Source organism: Cynocephalus volans, chromosome 9, assembly GCF_027409185.1.
Source record: "Cynocephalus volans isolate mCynVol1 chromosome 9, mCynVol1.pri, whole genome shotgun sequence".
Taxonomy (NCBI): Eukaryota; Metazoa; Chordata; class Mammalia; order Dermoptera; family Cynocephalidae; genus Cynocephalus; species Cynocephalus volans.
Genome location: NC_084468.1, coordinates 44968736 through 44985431, shown reverse-complemented (window position 1 = coordinate 44985431; position 16696 = coordinate 44968736). Strand labels below are relative to the sequence as shown.

At 33.6% G+C, this 16696-nt stretch overlaps 2 protein-coding genes across 13 annotated transcripts in view; one reads left to right on the top strand and one right to left on the bottom strand.

The window, feature by feature from the left end:
- Positions 1-4573, top strand: part of LNX1 (ligand of numb-protein X 1) — a 113970-nt gene extending 109397 nt beyond the window's left edge. For both annotated transcript variants that reach the window (XM_063107766.1, XM_063107765.1), the window contains 2 exons: positions 3525-3683; positions 4057-4573. In XM_063107766.1, coding sequence (XP_062963836.1) covers positions 3525-3683; positions 4057-4192 — 295 coding nt within the window. In that variant the 3' untranslated portion in view covers positions 4193-4573. The remainder of the gene's footprint in view (positions 1-3524; positions 3684-4056) is intronic.
- Positions 4574-6032: 1459 nt separating this feature from the next.
- FIP1L1 (factor interacting with PAPOLA and CPSF1) overlaps positions 6033-16696 on the bottom strand; it is a 63553-nt gene continuing 52889 nt past the window's right edge. For 8 of the 11 annotated variants that reach the window (XM_063107770.1, XM_063107767.1, XM_063107773.1 and 5 more), the window contains 3 exons: positions 9587-9800; positions 7054-7191; positions 6036-6307 (listed from right to left, as the gene is read on the bottom strand). In XM_063107770.1, the coding sequence (XP_062963840.1) occupies positions 6160-6307; positions 7054-7191; positions 9587-9800 (500 nt within the window). In that variant the 3' untranslated portion in view covers positions 6036-6159. Of the gene's footprint in view, positions 6308-7053; positions 7192-9586; positions 9801-16696 lie in introns of all 11 variants that reach the window. The other 3 variants (XM_063107777.1, XM_063107776.1, XM_063107778.1) reach the window with 3 other exon arrangements.

Genomic DNA, 16696 nt, shown 5'->3' with positions numbered 1-16696 from the left:
TGAAAGTTAGAAGCTTGGAAGAATAGTTCCCATAAATTGTTATGATGTAATTTAACAATTATCAATGAGGTAGAATAAATTTGATGCTGCACATCTGCAAAAGGTATTGCCAAACATCTTACAGATTTGACACTTTTTTCAGAAAAGAAAATAAAAAGGAAATTCATTAATCCAGAATTCATGTCATTGAGAGATTATTTAACTATGATAACTTCATAGGATAAACTGTTGTAACTGGTATCATTGAAGAATAATAAGACAAATTTTGAAGTTAAATCATTTGCTTCATTTTGGATAAAAGTTAAAAATCTTAAGCTCATTAAAATTGCTTTCATATCTTTTCTTCTGTTTTCATGAACATATCTCTCCAATACTGGTTTTTCTATTAGTGTTGTAGAAAAAGTTTAGATATCCTTTATCCACTGCAAATAGCACTGTCATCAAGCCAACCTAGTAGCAACCTCATTTATATTACAAACCTTAAGATGTTGCTATACATGTATGTTCAAAGTTAAAGACACTTAATATGGGGACACAGTATTTCTCTCATAACTTTAGGAAAACAATTGAAGAACAAAAGGTTATTAGGGTAACTGATTGTCTATATTAATAATCTCCTATAAGCATTTTAACTAATGTATAATTTTGGTAATTCTTTTCCTTTTATTTTTTTATATTTATTGAAATGTAGTTTTCCATTTGTTGAATATAATTAAAATTTGGGTTATTTTGTATGTTTCTAAGATTTCATTTTTCTAGAAATTCAATTTTTATTTTATTTTATTTAATAAATGTATTGGTCTGCAATAAACTGGAAATAAAAAAATAAAAACTAGTCCTTTACCAGAGACTGAGAGGCTCCTGATCCAGAAACTGAAGCAAATTTGAAGTTAATCAACAGTAGGAGACTGTATTACAGACCGGAATCTATTAACAGTAATGGTTACATGCATATCGGGGCCAAAAAGTTAAACCTTTCTGAGCACAGACAGTAATAGTAAAATAATAAGGTAACATTTTATGAAAGGAAAGATACTGGCTATAGATTCAATTTTTTGCACTTATGAGAAGTTCCAAACATTCTACCATCCCTGTCTTTCCAACCCCTGCTATTCTAACACCATCTAGCAAATTTAGAAATTTAAAAGAATTCAAATCAGGAAGAAATATGGTCTTTCAACTAGCTTTGGTTGATGCACTCATTTTCTAACCCTAAAGTGTTTCCTTAAGGAAAGAGGCCATGCCTTAGTTTTCTCAGTATTCCCAAGACCCTAGCTCAGAGCCAGGCAGTGTTCTCAAATGTTTATTGAATAAACTGGTATATAAGGGGATATATGGAAAATTTAGAAAAACCTTAGCTTCTTGAGCAACTGAGGCTTCACACTCATTAACTCATTTCAAGGAGTTAATTTTTGAGATAATCATCATTTTCTCATTGGGAAAAATTACCAAACTCCTTGCTATTTCTTATAACACGCCTAAGCTCTTTTTATTAGGCCTAAATTTAGAGAATGAGTTCAGAATAGGAAAAAAGCTCATATTTACATTCAGAGTTTAAAGTCCCTTAATATCTGAAAGGTCATTGATCAAAAACAGCTGCCATATTTCCCAGTGGGGAGTGAAATAATTCAACTTAAGAAAAAAGTATCCATTAATCCCAACTAACCAAGGTCTGACGTTAAGTGTTTAACATACTGTGTTTTTGCTGCTACAGTAAAGTTAAATACTCAGCCCAACTAAAGGAAAACACTTACTCTTCATGAAATAAAACTGGTGACATTCATATCTACATGAATGGATGCTGCAGGAAGGCAGGGATTTTTGTTTTGTTCACCAATATATCCCAAGTACCTAGAGCATGGTATACACTCAATATACATATGCTGCACTAAGTTCCAAGCAGATTCCTGCTCTCCAGCATCAAGAGTATAGGAAAAATAGACGCAGTTGTGACTTAATGTTAGGTTGCAAACTTTCATACTGGAACATGTAATTTTTAGATTGTTTACAGCTTGTCCATATGAAATAAAGTATTCAGTGAGTCAGTGCACAGTCCAAGGAGATACTTAATGGAAAAAAACACAATTAGCGATCAAAAGAATGAGAAACAATGACAGTTTCAAGTTTCCATTTATATATTTTAAAGAATCACAACTGGTAAATGTTAAGACATTTGTTTGATCATGACCTTGGATAAGAATCATCTAATAATCATATAATTCTTTACTTACTTTCTCCAAAAAATTGGGCACACAGCCTCCCAACTGGGAATGTAATGCTTTGGTGCTTGGGGAACAGCCGATTACCCGCTTTGTACATGAGCAGATAGTGAACTGTGTTATGTAAAATGTGGTACCTGACACACACACCACAGCTCCTCCAGGATGAATTTACTACTGACATAGAGATTTACTTAAAAATACAGCAGATAAATATTTTATAATGTGGCATGTTTTTTCATTTAATGAAATCCATACTTTTCAGCTGTCATCTAAGTGAAATTGTTGCAAATGATGTATATAAGGGTACTTCAAAAAGTTCACGGAAAGATTCATATTATCTTCCAATTCTATCTTTTCATAAACTTTTTGAAGTATCCTCATATGTATGACAGTACACACAAAACAGTATAGAGTTGAATTTTAGTACTACATTTTAAAGGTATTTACCAAACAAACCCCAAAGCTTGCTTTATTTCAAGAGAGTCAGCATCATCATGAAAAAAGTCATGTTACTTTGATTAGCAAGGTTGGTAACAAATGTAATAATCAACTTTATCACTTAACATTTCACAAGAAACTTTTCTTTTCACAAGAGACTTTTTATTGATTTTCAAAAAGCAACTACTTAATATTTTAAGGTACAGTTTAGGAACAAAACAGCCATGTCGATTTTTTACCAACATGAAAATGCTAATTGCCTTTCAAAGCAGATCCTACATTATAGCTACACATGTGGTGGACAAGGAGATCTTACAGTAAAACCCACCTGTTGACACACATCTCTATGGTAACTGCACTCGGCCAAAGGCCAAACAAAATTCCACAAATTCATTAATTAGGCTTAGGTTTAAATTTTTTTTCGAGATTAATCATTTATTCAAAAGATTTTTGCCTTCACTAAAAATTATTTTTATCCACAAGTAAATAAAAATAGGTCCATAAGTATGTTTGAATTTGGCTCATCAATAGGAATTTAGGCATATCTAACTTTTTGCTAATACGAACTCAAGCACTGTCTTCCTTAAGCCAAAAATATGATTATCTTTCCCAGTAGAAATATAAATAGAACATAATAGATAGTATCATTTTTTTAAAGGATGTTCAGCTATGGAAAACAGGTTCAATTACAAAAAGCTAGCTAATAGCACAAGGGTCACTGAGCTGTAACATGATTTTGAGTGGGACCTATCCAGTGTTACCTAGCCTAACAAAATGCCAATAAAAGGAATAAATTAATCACAATAATTATTCACAAATAGTTAAATTTAACTGTGCATACACACTGATTACATTCTATTTCAGGTACTTGTATAATTGTAAAGATGTTATATTACGAAGAAACACAGCTGGAAGTCTGGGCTTCTGCATTGTAGGAGGTTATGAAGAATACAATGGGAACAAACCTTTTTTTATCAAATCCATTGTTGAAGGAACACCAGCATACAATGATGGAAGAATTAGGTAATAATAATGACTACTTAACAAAAAACTTACATTCAAATATTTTTATATATGCAAAACCTTGGCCCCATTTGAAATAAGGTATGTATTTATTGTATTTTTGGGTGGGGGTAAGAAACTAAAAACATTAATGTAGCACTCAACTTCTAAGAAGTCCAAAATGATTACACATACACTTGTGGTCCTATACTGCAACTTCCTATACTTTTAGCATCCCTTCTAACACAAGATGGACAGTGAGTTTGAAGAATTTTAAGTGAGAAGGGGAAAGAAAAATCCTTGATTAGTAGCAAAAACTAGGACCACCAAAATAAACTTGCATTAACTTCACTATGGATTAAAAAACTGATCATTTATCTTGTTTTTTTTTTAGATGTGGTGATATTCTTCTTGCTGTCAATGGTAGAAGTACATCAGGAATGATACATGCTTGCTTGGCAAGGATGCTTAAAGAACTTAAAGGACGAATTACTCTCACTATTGTTTCTTGGCCTGGCACTTTTTTATAGAATCAATGGGTCACAGAAAAACAAAAATCACAAATAGACTAAGTTGAAACAATATATTTATCTTGTGGATTTTTATATTTAAAGAATGCATTGTAAAAACATCAGGGAAAGTATGATCTAATGAAAGCCAGTTACATGTCAGAAAATACGATTCTCAAAAAATAAAAACTAATAGTTTTTATTCATTGTGGAAGATTTCTCATTACTCCACAACTTTAAGTTTATATTTTTCTGGTCTATAAAAATCCCTCAAACAGCAAAAATGGTTTGTATGCCCCATTAAACTCAAATCAATTTAAATTAAAAATTTGGTATATGCTGAGGTCTGCAAAGAGTACATTATGGGCATTTTTAATTTAAAGCCAGAGGATTTTAAAAATGCACTGCTGAGAAATGTTCCTTTCATCAAAGAATAAATATTTTTCAAAAATTACAGTTGTCTTTAGTATGTGATCCTTTAATTAAGTTACCTCTACTATCAACATATAAAAGATCTTAGTAATTCATTCTTTCAAATACCATGTTATATGTATGTTACCATCACTGACAAACACCTCCTATGGTTATCCCTAAAAATGCTCACAAAATTATAAACTTCTGTCTTCTTAGTTTTAATAAGAAATGACAGATCTAAAGCTCTTGTCATTAAGTTTATTTTTATTCATAATATGGTTAGTAACTGTATAAAAACTCCACGTGCTGCTCTACCAATGAGCCTTGGAAAATGCATCAATAAAGGCCAAACCAGTTTGACCCTGGCTCATACAGATGGCCATGAGGCAAATCAAATCTGTGCGACAGTGATGAGTGTTTGTACATGTGCCTACTAGAAACTACAATAAGGGCAAATTATTTCACACAGAGGCCATCTAAAAGCCTTATAGATTTTATTAATTTGGATATAAAAGTACCCCCATATAGTTTCACCATAAACCCAAATTTAGAACACTGAAAACCCACTATCAAAAAATTGTGATTATCAAAAATGTGTACAAATAGAACCAACCTAAATGTCCGTCGATGTACGACTGGATAAGGAAATTGTGGTATATATTCACCATGGACTACTCCACCATAAAAAAGAAGGAAATTCTCCCATTTGCAACAACAAGGATGAACTTGGAAAAAACTTATGTTGAGTGAAATAAGCAAAGCAAAGGGGGATAAATACCGTATGTGCTCACTCAGAAGTGGGAGCTAAGACAGAAAGAAGGAAGGAAAGAAAGACCATAGTGGTGTGCTGGATTTGCAGATGGAGAGAACATACCTAGGGATACAAAGTGGAGTGGGGGAAAGGGGGAGGGGGAGAGAGGTTGGGGATAATTGAGTGGGGGAGACAGGGTACAATCGCAATTTGTGGTAATGGGCATGCTTCCAGTAAGGATCTGGCCTTCACATCTAGGGCACAAGGGGTGACAATCAGCCTTGTATCTCATTAATATTAATAACCAATAAAAAAAAGTAAAAAAACAAAAAAACAAAACAAAAACCAAAAATGTGTACGAGTCCTTTAATGTGCTAAGCAAGAGTGCCACAGCAGTAATGATAAAGACTAGTTTCAATGTCAAGACTTAGAGGGGCCTTTTGGTGCCTTTCGTAGTGCAGCCTCTTAAGAGACTGGTGTCTAATTAACAATAAAACTATGGCCAAGGTCAAACCTTGACCTTTATTAGATACTGTGTATGTACATGGTTTATTGCAGCTCTTTAAATTCCATAAGTGACTCATTCACATTACTTTTTTGGATGTAAAATCATTCCTGTCTTTTTACTTTTTAAATATTACAAGACAAAGATTTTTAACTTAACATGAAAAATTCACTCTTTTATTTTAAAAAAGAAAAAAGTTAACTTTTCATACTAACAGAACAAGATTAAGGGTAAATTTCTTAAACATTATCCAGAAAAATAACAAGATTTATAGTATCAACTTCTGGCACTAATATACACAAAAGGCCCAAACCATGCCTATTCTGCAGGGGTAGCTTCAGTGCTCTCCTGTTCAGGAGCAGGTTCACTGCCAGCTTCTTTTCCTTCTTTGCTTCTTTTAGATTTTTTGTGCTTGTGTCTCCTATGACTGTCTCCTTCTTCACTTTCATGGCGACGTCTACTATTACTGAAGAAAAAGAAAGGTGTGTTCTGTATTAAAATGTTTAAATACATAATTAGTGACAAAAATCAACCCACTCTAAGTAAATTCTCAGTCTAACACTGGGTTTAAAATAAGTTAATCCATTCTCTTCCTTACAAACATTTTGGGGAGTAATCAGTTTTTATGTGACTTTCATGCAAAGATTATATTTACATTGTAGTGTCACCTTAACTGATATTATCCCAGATTCCCAATGCCCATAAACTTAATATGAGAGCCTAATTGCAAATTAGAAACTGAAGCACTAAATGAGAACAGGAAATACTTCATAGGGTTGATTGCTGGTAAACAATAGGTATTAAAATTCAATGTTGATTTTTTTTTTTTTTTTGAGACTACGAAGACTGAATTTTCTTTAATTAAGCCAAATATTGCTTTGTTTAAAAATATTTATTATTAAAGATTGGCTCTCTATATAGGCCAAAATTCCACCTCTCCCAATGAGGTAATGTAGTAAGTCAAAATCTCTCATATATTATTTTTTATTTCATGCTAATTGTGCTTTTGGGATACTAAATGTAGTCTTGTTAGATTTAAAAATCTTGTTGATGCCTCATGAGGAATCAACTATTTACACAAATTATTCCGAATCTACCAATAAGGAACATGTATGTTGTTCTACTGGTTATTTGGAAATGTTTGCTTTCAATTCCTGAAGTCAATTTCTCTCTTAGCTTCAGATCAATTTACTATTTTATTAAAGAGCAAACCTTCGAGATGACTTGTGTCTGGTTTCCTCTTTCTCTCTGTGTCGTCTTTCTCTATGTCGTTCTTCTTTCTCTCGGCTTGCTCTGTGACGCTCATAACCTCTTTCTGCATATTCCCTATATCTGTATCGCTCTTCATCACTAAAATTAAAATAGAAACAAGTTTTCTTGAGACAACTGAACTGTTAATTCTGAATGATTTCAAACGGTAAAGAGATATGATCTAAAGTCCAAACCAGAAGCCCCACATGTTAGTATCTTACACAGAATAGGTGGGAAACAAATATTCGTTGAATTGAGAGGAAAACAATGCTTCCAGATTAGTATTAGATCTAATATAAGAATACAAAATATATAATAATTACACATCATGTTAAATGACCAACTTTGTTCTGTGCTTTCATGGTTGTTATGGGGTAACTAGAGATTTTATATAAAAATGCTTTTATTGGGCCGCCCCATGGCTCAATAGGGAGAGTACGGCACGGGGAATGCCGAGGCCACGGGTTCGGATCCTATATAGGGATGGCCTGTGTGCTCACTGGCTGAGCGTGGTGCAGACCACACCATGCCAAGGGTTGCAATCCTCTCACAGGTCCAAAAAAAAAAAAAAATGCTTTTTTTTACTTGAAAAAGTGGAATCTGTAACTAACTTAAATTTTTATCGGCAGCTTCATTTTCTTTTGCTCCTTTTAGAATTAAAAGCCTATTTGTGTAACTCAGATTTCTAATCAAAATTCTTATATTATGTGTAAAGTCTTGGGCACACAGTTAAGATTCTAAAAATACGTGGCTCATAATGGCTACATGGAGGTTCTTAAACCTTTATCCATTATTGAAAGAATATATTCATCTAGTGGAGAGGTATAAAAATGAAGAACAGGGAAACATCACAGGAAATTCTACAATATCCATATAAAACGCGCACAGATTAGACATACACTACTTGTGTTCTGACATCTCAATTACATCATACTACTATATATGTTTGTGTGGGTGTGTGGGGGGGAGACATATGGCTTGTGATATTCACATGGCTTTCTGATTGTGGACAGAATTACACAGACTTGTAACGAGGAGTGATGGCTAGCTTGAGATGGTGGTCTGTCTTTACCTCCTTAGATCTATACTCCATTCATGTCCCTTAACTGATATTCCTCTCTCCCTATTTATCTTAATCCTTCAAGTCTCTTATTTTTATTTTTCTTTCTTGTTTTTGGTTTAGTATAGAAGTCAACACCTTCTACAACCTAACATCTGAAAGGCAATGTACCATAGGGGCCGTATAGAGTAGTGGAAAGAGTATAGGCGCAGTATACCCAGAATCACATCCTGATTTTGCCACTTACTAAATGAGTGACCAAGGCTGTTACTCAAGTTCTTTAAACCTCAGCTTTCTCATCTGTCAAACTGGCAACAATCTTTTCCAGGGTTTTTGTAGAACTGACAAAAATATTTATAAAGTGCTTGGTACAAGAGTTCACACTCAATAAATGGCTGTCTTCAGTGAATTTAATGGTTAGTTTTTCAGAAGCAGAACATTTTTTGTAAAGGTTATTGACCTTGTAAGAACTATGCTCTGAAGTAAAAATAAACTAATACCATAGCAGCAAATGAATATTATAGTTAACTCCTCTGAAAAAATGAGGTTCTCTTTGTACTGACTAAATTTACATAAAAATCATTAAGATTAATTATCTCATAATTTGTCATTTGTAACCCTTTCTTTTCTCTCTTACCCTAAAACCAAGTCTTGTTAACTTTGAGGCCTTTAGATACTGAAAGCAGCCATATGATAGGAAGCTTACAACAGATGGTGAAAGATTTGGTCCTGCACACAAAATATAAAGACTCTCCTTTCCATCCCCTTTTCTGATAAATGGCTGTAGCACAAAGGTTTCTCTAAGCCTGGAAATCATTAGAGCTCATTTCAAACATCCTAGGACGAACAGCCTCCCTTCTGGCTCACAATTAACCTGCCTAAATAACAGATGTTGAAACCGGTCTGTAATTTTCAAAACAACGACCCCATAATTGATCATACAACACATACTACATGCTACATTGCTAAAATGTCAGTCTTTAGAAATAAATGGCCTTGACTTATACTTCACCTGGATTTTCTATGGCATGATTTTTTCTTGGGATAATTCAGAACACAAAATTCCTCTACCTTTTGCCTCTCTAGCCTTAATCTTTTAGTCAAATTTAGGTAAACATTGACTCCCGATGCCCTATAGTTCAGCAACCTGAAAATCAAACGCGGTTTATCCATTAACACTTTTAAGTTTTAATAAAAATTCAGTAGCTATGCTTGTGTGTATTTGAAATAGAAGAATCAGAGAAATTTAGCCTTAAATCTTCTATAAACATTGTATTATTTATGAAAAGAAAATTTATGAACTCTAACAAAAAAATTCACTTTAGTCTTCTTTCCTATCAAGTTCTGCAGTAAGAATTCACTTCCTCTTACCAAATATAAATGTGAAAGTGTATATGAAATACATGTGTAAAAATTCCTGCACACCCAACAAACCTGTTGAAAACACTTGGTGTAGGACTGTGATCACGCTCTCTCTCTCTCTCTCTGGTGCGTTCTCTTTCTCTGTCCCGATCACGATCTCGCTCTCTGTCTCTGTCTCTTTCTCTATCTCGGTCTTTCTCTCTCCTTGCATAGTAGTCCCACTGCTTGCTGGTGTCCACAAGACTAGGCCATGAAGGAGCAGAACCAGGAAGATGGGGAAAAGCAACTAAGAAAAAAACACAGTAATTAAAAAACAAAGGTTTTGGTACTTGAAAAGCAAAAGAAAAAGATGCACACACACATAAACAAAAGATAAAACTCCCACCAAAAAGACGTCATTAGATTAAAAACAGAAACTTATTTATAAATAGAAAAGAGTAATATCATATGGTGAATACCCACAGTACTGGGGGACAATCCAGAAACAAATCTTAAAGACCAAACATATACAAAGACTCTTCATTTTGAAAGGTGAACAAGAACCAGAATTAGATTGACCACAAATTTCCCAAGATAAAAAATGGAAACCAGAATACACTGGGACATTTTCAAAGTGTTGACAGAAAATAACTATCAATCTAGAAAGGTGTACTCAACAAAATTACATTTTAAGAATAAAACAAAGGCATTTACAGACAAAAAAATAAACAAAACTTACATAACCAATAGACTTGACTAAAAGAACTTCTATCATTCATACTTAGAGAAAAAGGAAAATTACCCTAGAATGAAGGTAAATTACCCATGAAAAGAAGGACTGGTTAAGCAAATAAATAGTAATCATATATGCAAATCCAAACCAAAAAAAGTATGCTGTCCAATAGTAGTGGTTTTTTTTTTTTTAAAGAAAAAATAAAAATAGTAAATCATAATAGGATACAAGTTAGAAGAAAGGTCTAAGGTCTAAGGTCTATGTATTGATGGAGAAGGGGGATTTTATTTAACTATATTCTAAGTATGCATAGTAAGTTTCAAAAAAATAGAAATAAAATGTATAATATCAAAACAATATAGGGAAAAATAGAATTTTAACAAATGAACCAAAAAACTCAGTCAATTCAAAAAGATTTGGAAAGAATGGGGGTGGGGAGACAAGTTCAAATAGCTCAACAATCACAATAAATAATCAGTTAAAAGACAGATTGTTGGTATGAACTTTTTTAAAAATCTAACTATATTCTGATTATAACAGACATTAAAAACACACATAAAGGTTTGACAGGAAAAAGATGAAAGGAAAAAACAAACAAGGAAAATACTAACACCTCCAGTCTCCAAATGAGTAGCCATATTAATGATAGAGCAGACTCATACAAAAAGCATTACCTGGAAAATAGTGACTACATGAAGATGAAAGACGCCATTCACCAAGATGACAGAATAAATTTAAACTTCCAGGTATCTAAGAACGCCTTAATTTTTAGGGAGTAAAAACTAATAGAAATACAGGTAGAAACAGAAAAATATACCATGATCACAGGAAATTAACATACTTCTTTCAATTACTGACAGATTAAGCAGACGAAGGATGAGTATAGTAGACACTATGTTCTCTGACCACCATGCAATTTAAGTTAGAAGTCCAATTTAAGTTATGAGAAACTAATCCCCATCCATTTAAAATTAAAAACACATATCAGAAAACTCATAAGTTAAAAAAATCATAAATTTAAATCAGTAGGAACTAAACAGACAAAAATATGACATATCACAAGTTTAGGGATGCAAAATGTTCTGGTAAGAAATTTAGTCTTAAAACACTACATTAGAAAAGACAGAAGGGTTGGCCAGTTAGCCCAATTGGTTAGAGCACAGCCTTGTAACACCACCAAGGTCAAGGGTTCAGACCCCCAAACCGGCCAGCCACCAAAAAATTAAATTAAATTAAATTAAATTAAATTAAAAAAAAAAAGAAAAGAAAGAAGACAAGACTGAAAATTAATGAGCTAACTTTCCAATTGAAGAACTTAGAAAAGGAACAGAATAATCCAACACAAGAGAGATAAAGAGTAGAAATCAAGTAGATAGAATTTTGCTATACAACAGAAAAGAGCTGAAAGTTGGTTTTCTTGAAGACTAGACAAATAAAACTCAACAATCATCTGACAAGACTAAGAAAAAAGAGAACAGTATCAGAACCAAAGAGGAACTAGAACTACAGACACTGCAGAGATCAAGCAATAAGATTACACACCTTACACCAATGCACTTAAAAGCTTAGCTAATAATATATTAATTCCTTAAAAAGGAAACTTTAGGGAATAAAAGAAAATGACTCAAGAAGAAAAAGAAATCTTGAATAGTCTCATAACTATTAAAGAAATTAAATCAGTAATTTAATATCCCACAAGGCCACAGGGCTTTTACAAGTGAGTTCTCTTAACTTATAAGGTACAGACCATTCCATTATTACACAAACTTTCAGAGAATAAAAAAAAGAGAGATTATTCTCTAACTTATTCCATGTGGCTGGTATAACCTTGATACCAAAACCAGGAGAGAATAGTACAAATAAAGGGGAATCATAAGCCAACCTTACATATAAACTTAGATGTCAAAATCCTGAATAAATATTAGCAAACAATTAGTGTTTATTAAAAAACCAAAAAAAAAAAAAAAAAAAAAAAAAAGCAACCAAGTTAGGTTTATCTCAGCAACTCAACAGGAGCTTGATTTTAGAGAAATGTAGAAATGTAATTTGCCACACTGAGAAGAAAAACAATTATGATATACTCAGAAAGCATTTGATAAAATTCAGTATCAATTCAGTTTAAAAGCCCTTAGAAAATTAGGAAAGGAAAAGAATTTCCTTAATCTGATGTAGGATTCTATCAAAAACCTAACTAAAAATCTAGAAGCATTTCCTTTAAAAAGGAAAAAAGAAACAAGACAACAAGTCCACTTTCAGTTCAACATTATGTATAGGTACTTGCCAATGTAACCAAACAAAACAAAACAAAAAAGGGACGAATAAGGATCTGAAAAGTCATTATCTGCAGGTGATATTACTACCTGAATAGAATTTACACATAAATTATAATGCAAGTTCAGCAAAGTAAATGGCTATAAGATCAGTAAAACTACCAACCAACCAATTCTATTTCTAAACATAAGCAAACATAAACAGAACACATAGTTCAAATAAATATACCACTTACAACAGCAACGAAAACATTAGATACCTAAAGACTAAATCTAACCAAAGATGTGCAAGAAGTGTATTCAGATAATTATAGCAGCTTACTGAAACATATTTTTTAAAAAATCTCTGTAAATGGAGAAATAGTCCTTGTTTACTATAATACTCACAGACTCAATGCTATAAAGGTATGAATTCCACAAAGACTGAGCTAGAGCATTAATACAATTCTAATACAGAATAATAAAAACAAGGATTCTAGAGCCAGGATGCATGGGTTCAAATCTTGACTCTACCACTTATTGTGTGATATTGGGAAATTATTTAATCTGGCTGTTTCCAATTTCCTTGCCTGTAAAATGAAGATAACAGTATACCAACTTTATAAAAGGCTGTTTACATTAATTCATGTGATAATGACAAACTGCTTAGAATAGTGTTGCATAGTAAGCACTATATAAATGTAATTATTAATCGAAATCTCAACAGAGTTTTTCAAAGAACTTGCCAAGCTAATTCTAAAATGCCTATGTAAAAGCAGTGGTCCAAGAATGCTTCTAGAGAATAAGGTAGATAGATTTTGCTGTACCAGATATCAGATTTACTATAAAACTCATAATTAAGATATTATGGCATTATTAGCATAGAAAGTCAAATTAACCAACTGAGTAATCTAGAAAAAGTCCCCAAACAGATTCGTACATACGTGGAAATTTGATATATGATGGAGATGACATTGTAGACCCCTCAGGAAGGACACACTATTTAGTAAATGATGCTGGGACAATTAGATCTTTAATTTTTATACCACAAGCAAAAATTAATTCCAGATGGCATGAGGACTTGAATGTGAAAAGCCAAACTTGACCACTTTTTTTTAGGGGAAAAAAAGTATAAAAGAATATCTTCATGTACTTGAGGTGGAAAAAGTCATGGCCCAAGTATTAACCCAACTAAAATGTGGTATGACCTTACACAATTAAGTATAAGAAAAAAATGGTACTTGAATTCATTTGCCATAGGATCTTTCTCCTTTGAGGGGCTTAGGTATTATAATTCTCTCTATAGTACATAATATTTACATGGTCATAATAATGTAGATACTGTTTATTGTGCAGCTTAAAAAATCTGTCACAACACAGATAATTTTAGTTACAGGACTGAATGTAAATTTTATTAGTAGAAGGACAGCTGATCAAAAATGGGAGGCAGAGGGGGAAGATGGGGCAAAGGCTTGGAAAGATGCACTAATATTCTCATTTTACACAATAGAGATTGATGGTACATGAAACAAGGCAAGCATATAAATAATAACAGGAAGAAAAATAGTGATATAATTTACCGGTGGAGAAAGGAGAGGGGTAGTGATAATAAGTGAGCAAAATACACATCTACCATAGTAGGAAAATAACAGATGGTACCTAAAGTTATAAAATCAAGAAATAAGGTGATAAGAGTATGTAGAAATGCCAATGGAGACCATCCAAAGAACTAAAAACAAACCCTTAGAAATGCTGTCTCTGCAGTTCTTTAATATTCCTGCAAAGATTATTTAACTAGGCCTTACTTAATAAGCAGTCTTCATATGCACATCAGAAAAATTAATATTTCCATCTATAATTTACCTAGTGGTGTTTGAGAATGAATTACAAAATTCTAAAATTAGTAAAACAAACAAAGGTAAAACAGAATCACCAATAAAGAAGCTATTTTTATCATCTTCATTCTAGGGCTTTGACCAGGATGAAGAAAGGTCCTAACTTTTCTCTACTCAATTCTTGCAACATGCTCTATAACTGTTATTACTAAAGAAGGCCTTCATTAAAAAAATAAAATAAAATAAAAAATAAAATGCAGTCTGGCCAGTTAGCTCAGCTGGTTAGAGTGCATGTTATAACACCAAGGTCAAGGGTTTGGATCCCCATACCGGGCTACCGCCAAAAACCAAAATAAAACAAAACACACACACAAAATAACTCTGAGAGAAGAGTTGGGAATGATAAAGAGTAAGCAGTAGACTCTTGCTTTTTGATTAAAAAATGTGCATATATTACTTTGAGAAAAAGTTAATGCTCAATTAGTGTTTTTTTAAAAAAATAAAACCTTCCACAACAAGACTGGGGTAGGTAATCTCAAGAATTACTCTTTCTGGGCTGGCCCCGTGCCTCACTCGGGAGAGTGCAGCGCTGATAGCGCCAAGGACGTGGGTTCGGATCCTATATAGGGATGGCCGGTGTGCTCACTGGCTGAGTGTGGTGCAGATAACACTGAGCTAGGGGTTACAATCCCCTTACCAGTCAAAAAAAAAAAAAAAAGAATTACTCTTTCTGATATAGGCTATTCCTCATATTCATCTGTATTGAAACAAATAAGGAAGAAAAAAAGTTTAAGTTAACTTATCCAAAGCTACTAAGGTAAGATGAACCCTAGACCCAAACCCACACTGTCTAACTGCAGGGCCATGCTTTCACGATGATGCTATACTGCCACAGAGTGCAGAAAAGAGAGGGAACTTGGAGCTTGTTGGGAGATGGTGGTGATGTAGGTTGAGTATCCCTCATCCAAAAACTCCAAATCTAAAATGCTCCAAAATCCAAAACTTTTTGAGCACTAACATTATAACTACAGGAAATGTTCACTGGAGGATTTCAGAGTTCAGATTTTCAGATTAGGGATGGTGAACCAATAAATATTCCTAAATCCAAAAAAATCCAAAATCTAAAACACTTTTGGTCCCAAGCATTGCAGTTAAGGGATACTCAACCTGTAATCATAAAAATAACAGCTAACATTTGAGTGTTTACTTAAATAGCAGGACTAAGGTGCTTCACTGTATTCTCAACTGAACTTTAACTTATGAGACAGAATTATGCTCTCCATTTAATGGCTGAAGATCCATAAAAGACACATAAATAGTGAGAGGGAGAAGCAAAATTCCAACTTAGGGGTATGACTTCCTAGCTGCCTAGCAAAAAAAGGGGGGGAAAGGGGAAGGACTATACAGTCACTGAAACAAGTAAATCAACACAAACACTACCTATTGAAGTGAAAGAATGACAAATGCAGCTTAGAACAAGTTGGGTCTGAAAAGCAGTATAACACCATGATACAGATACCTAGAAATACAATGACTGGTACCCATTTCTGATCTATCACCAAGACTTACAGATTTTACCATGTAAGTGCCTTTGGAATCCATTCAACTTTCTCCGTTCTCAATTGTACTGAGTACAGGATATCATAATATTTTCCCTGAATTACTCCCTTAGGAGACCAGAATATGCTACACCAAAACATGCCTCTTTGGCATAAGGATTATTTTATGCTGAAGGCAACTGAAAAGAAGCAGAAATAAGAAAAGCTCTCTGCCCTCCCCTATTTACCTAAAAGCATATAAAGACATAAATTTATCAAGGCAAAAGTGTTCCTCCTCTACTCTCTGCCACGAAGGACAAAGATTGATCACTGAAGGCAACTCTAGGTCCTTATCAGCCTGGAGAATGCACCAGAGGAAACTACACGGCAAATCTGACTAACTAGCCTTTATCTACTACAGTCGTGTGTGGCTTAATGATGGATACATTCGGAGAAATGTGTCATTAGGTGATTTTATAGTTGTGTGAACATCACTGAGTGTACTTAGATAGTATAGCCTACTACACACCTATACTACATGGTACAGCCACCATCATACATGTGGTCTACCACTGACCAAAATGTCATTATGCAGCATGTGAGACCCTAGAGACTCAAAATCCTTTTCCTTTGTCTTGACACTTCTCTAAAAAGTTACAGTTCATTGTTGAAGATGCTATATAAGCTCTCTTAGGGGTCCATCCTAAGAACTATGAAGGGTAGAAAGAAAATTATTTTTCATTCCCCAACTTACTCAACAGCTTCTTGTTCTCCTAATCCAAGAAGGAATCTCTGCCATCCCCATCTTTCTACCCACCCTACAAATCCACAATTTCCTCACAGAGTGG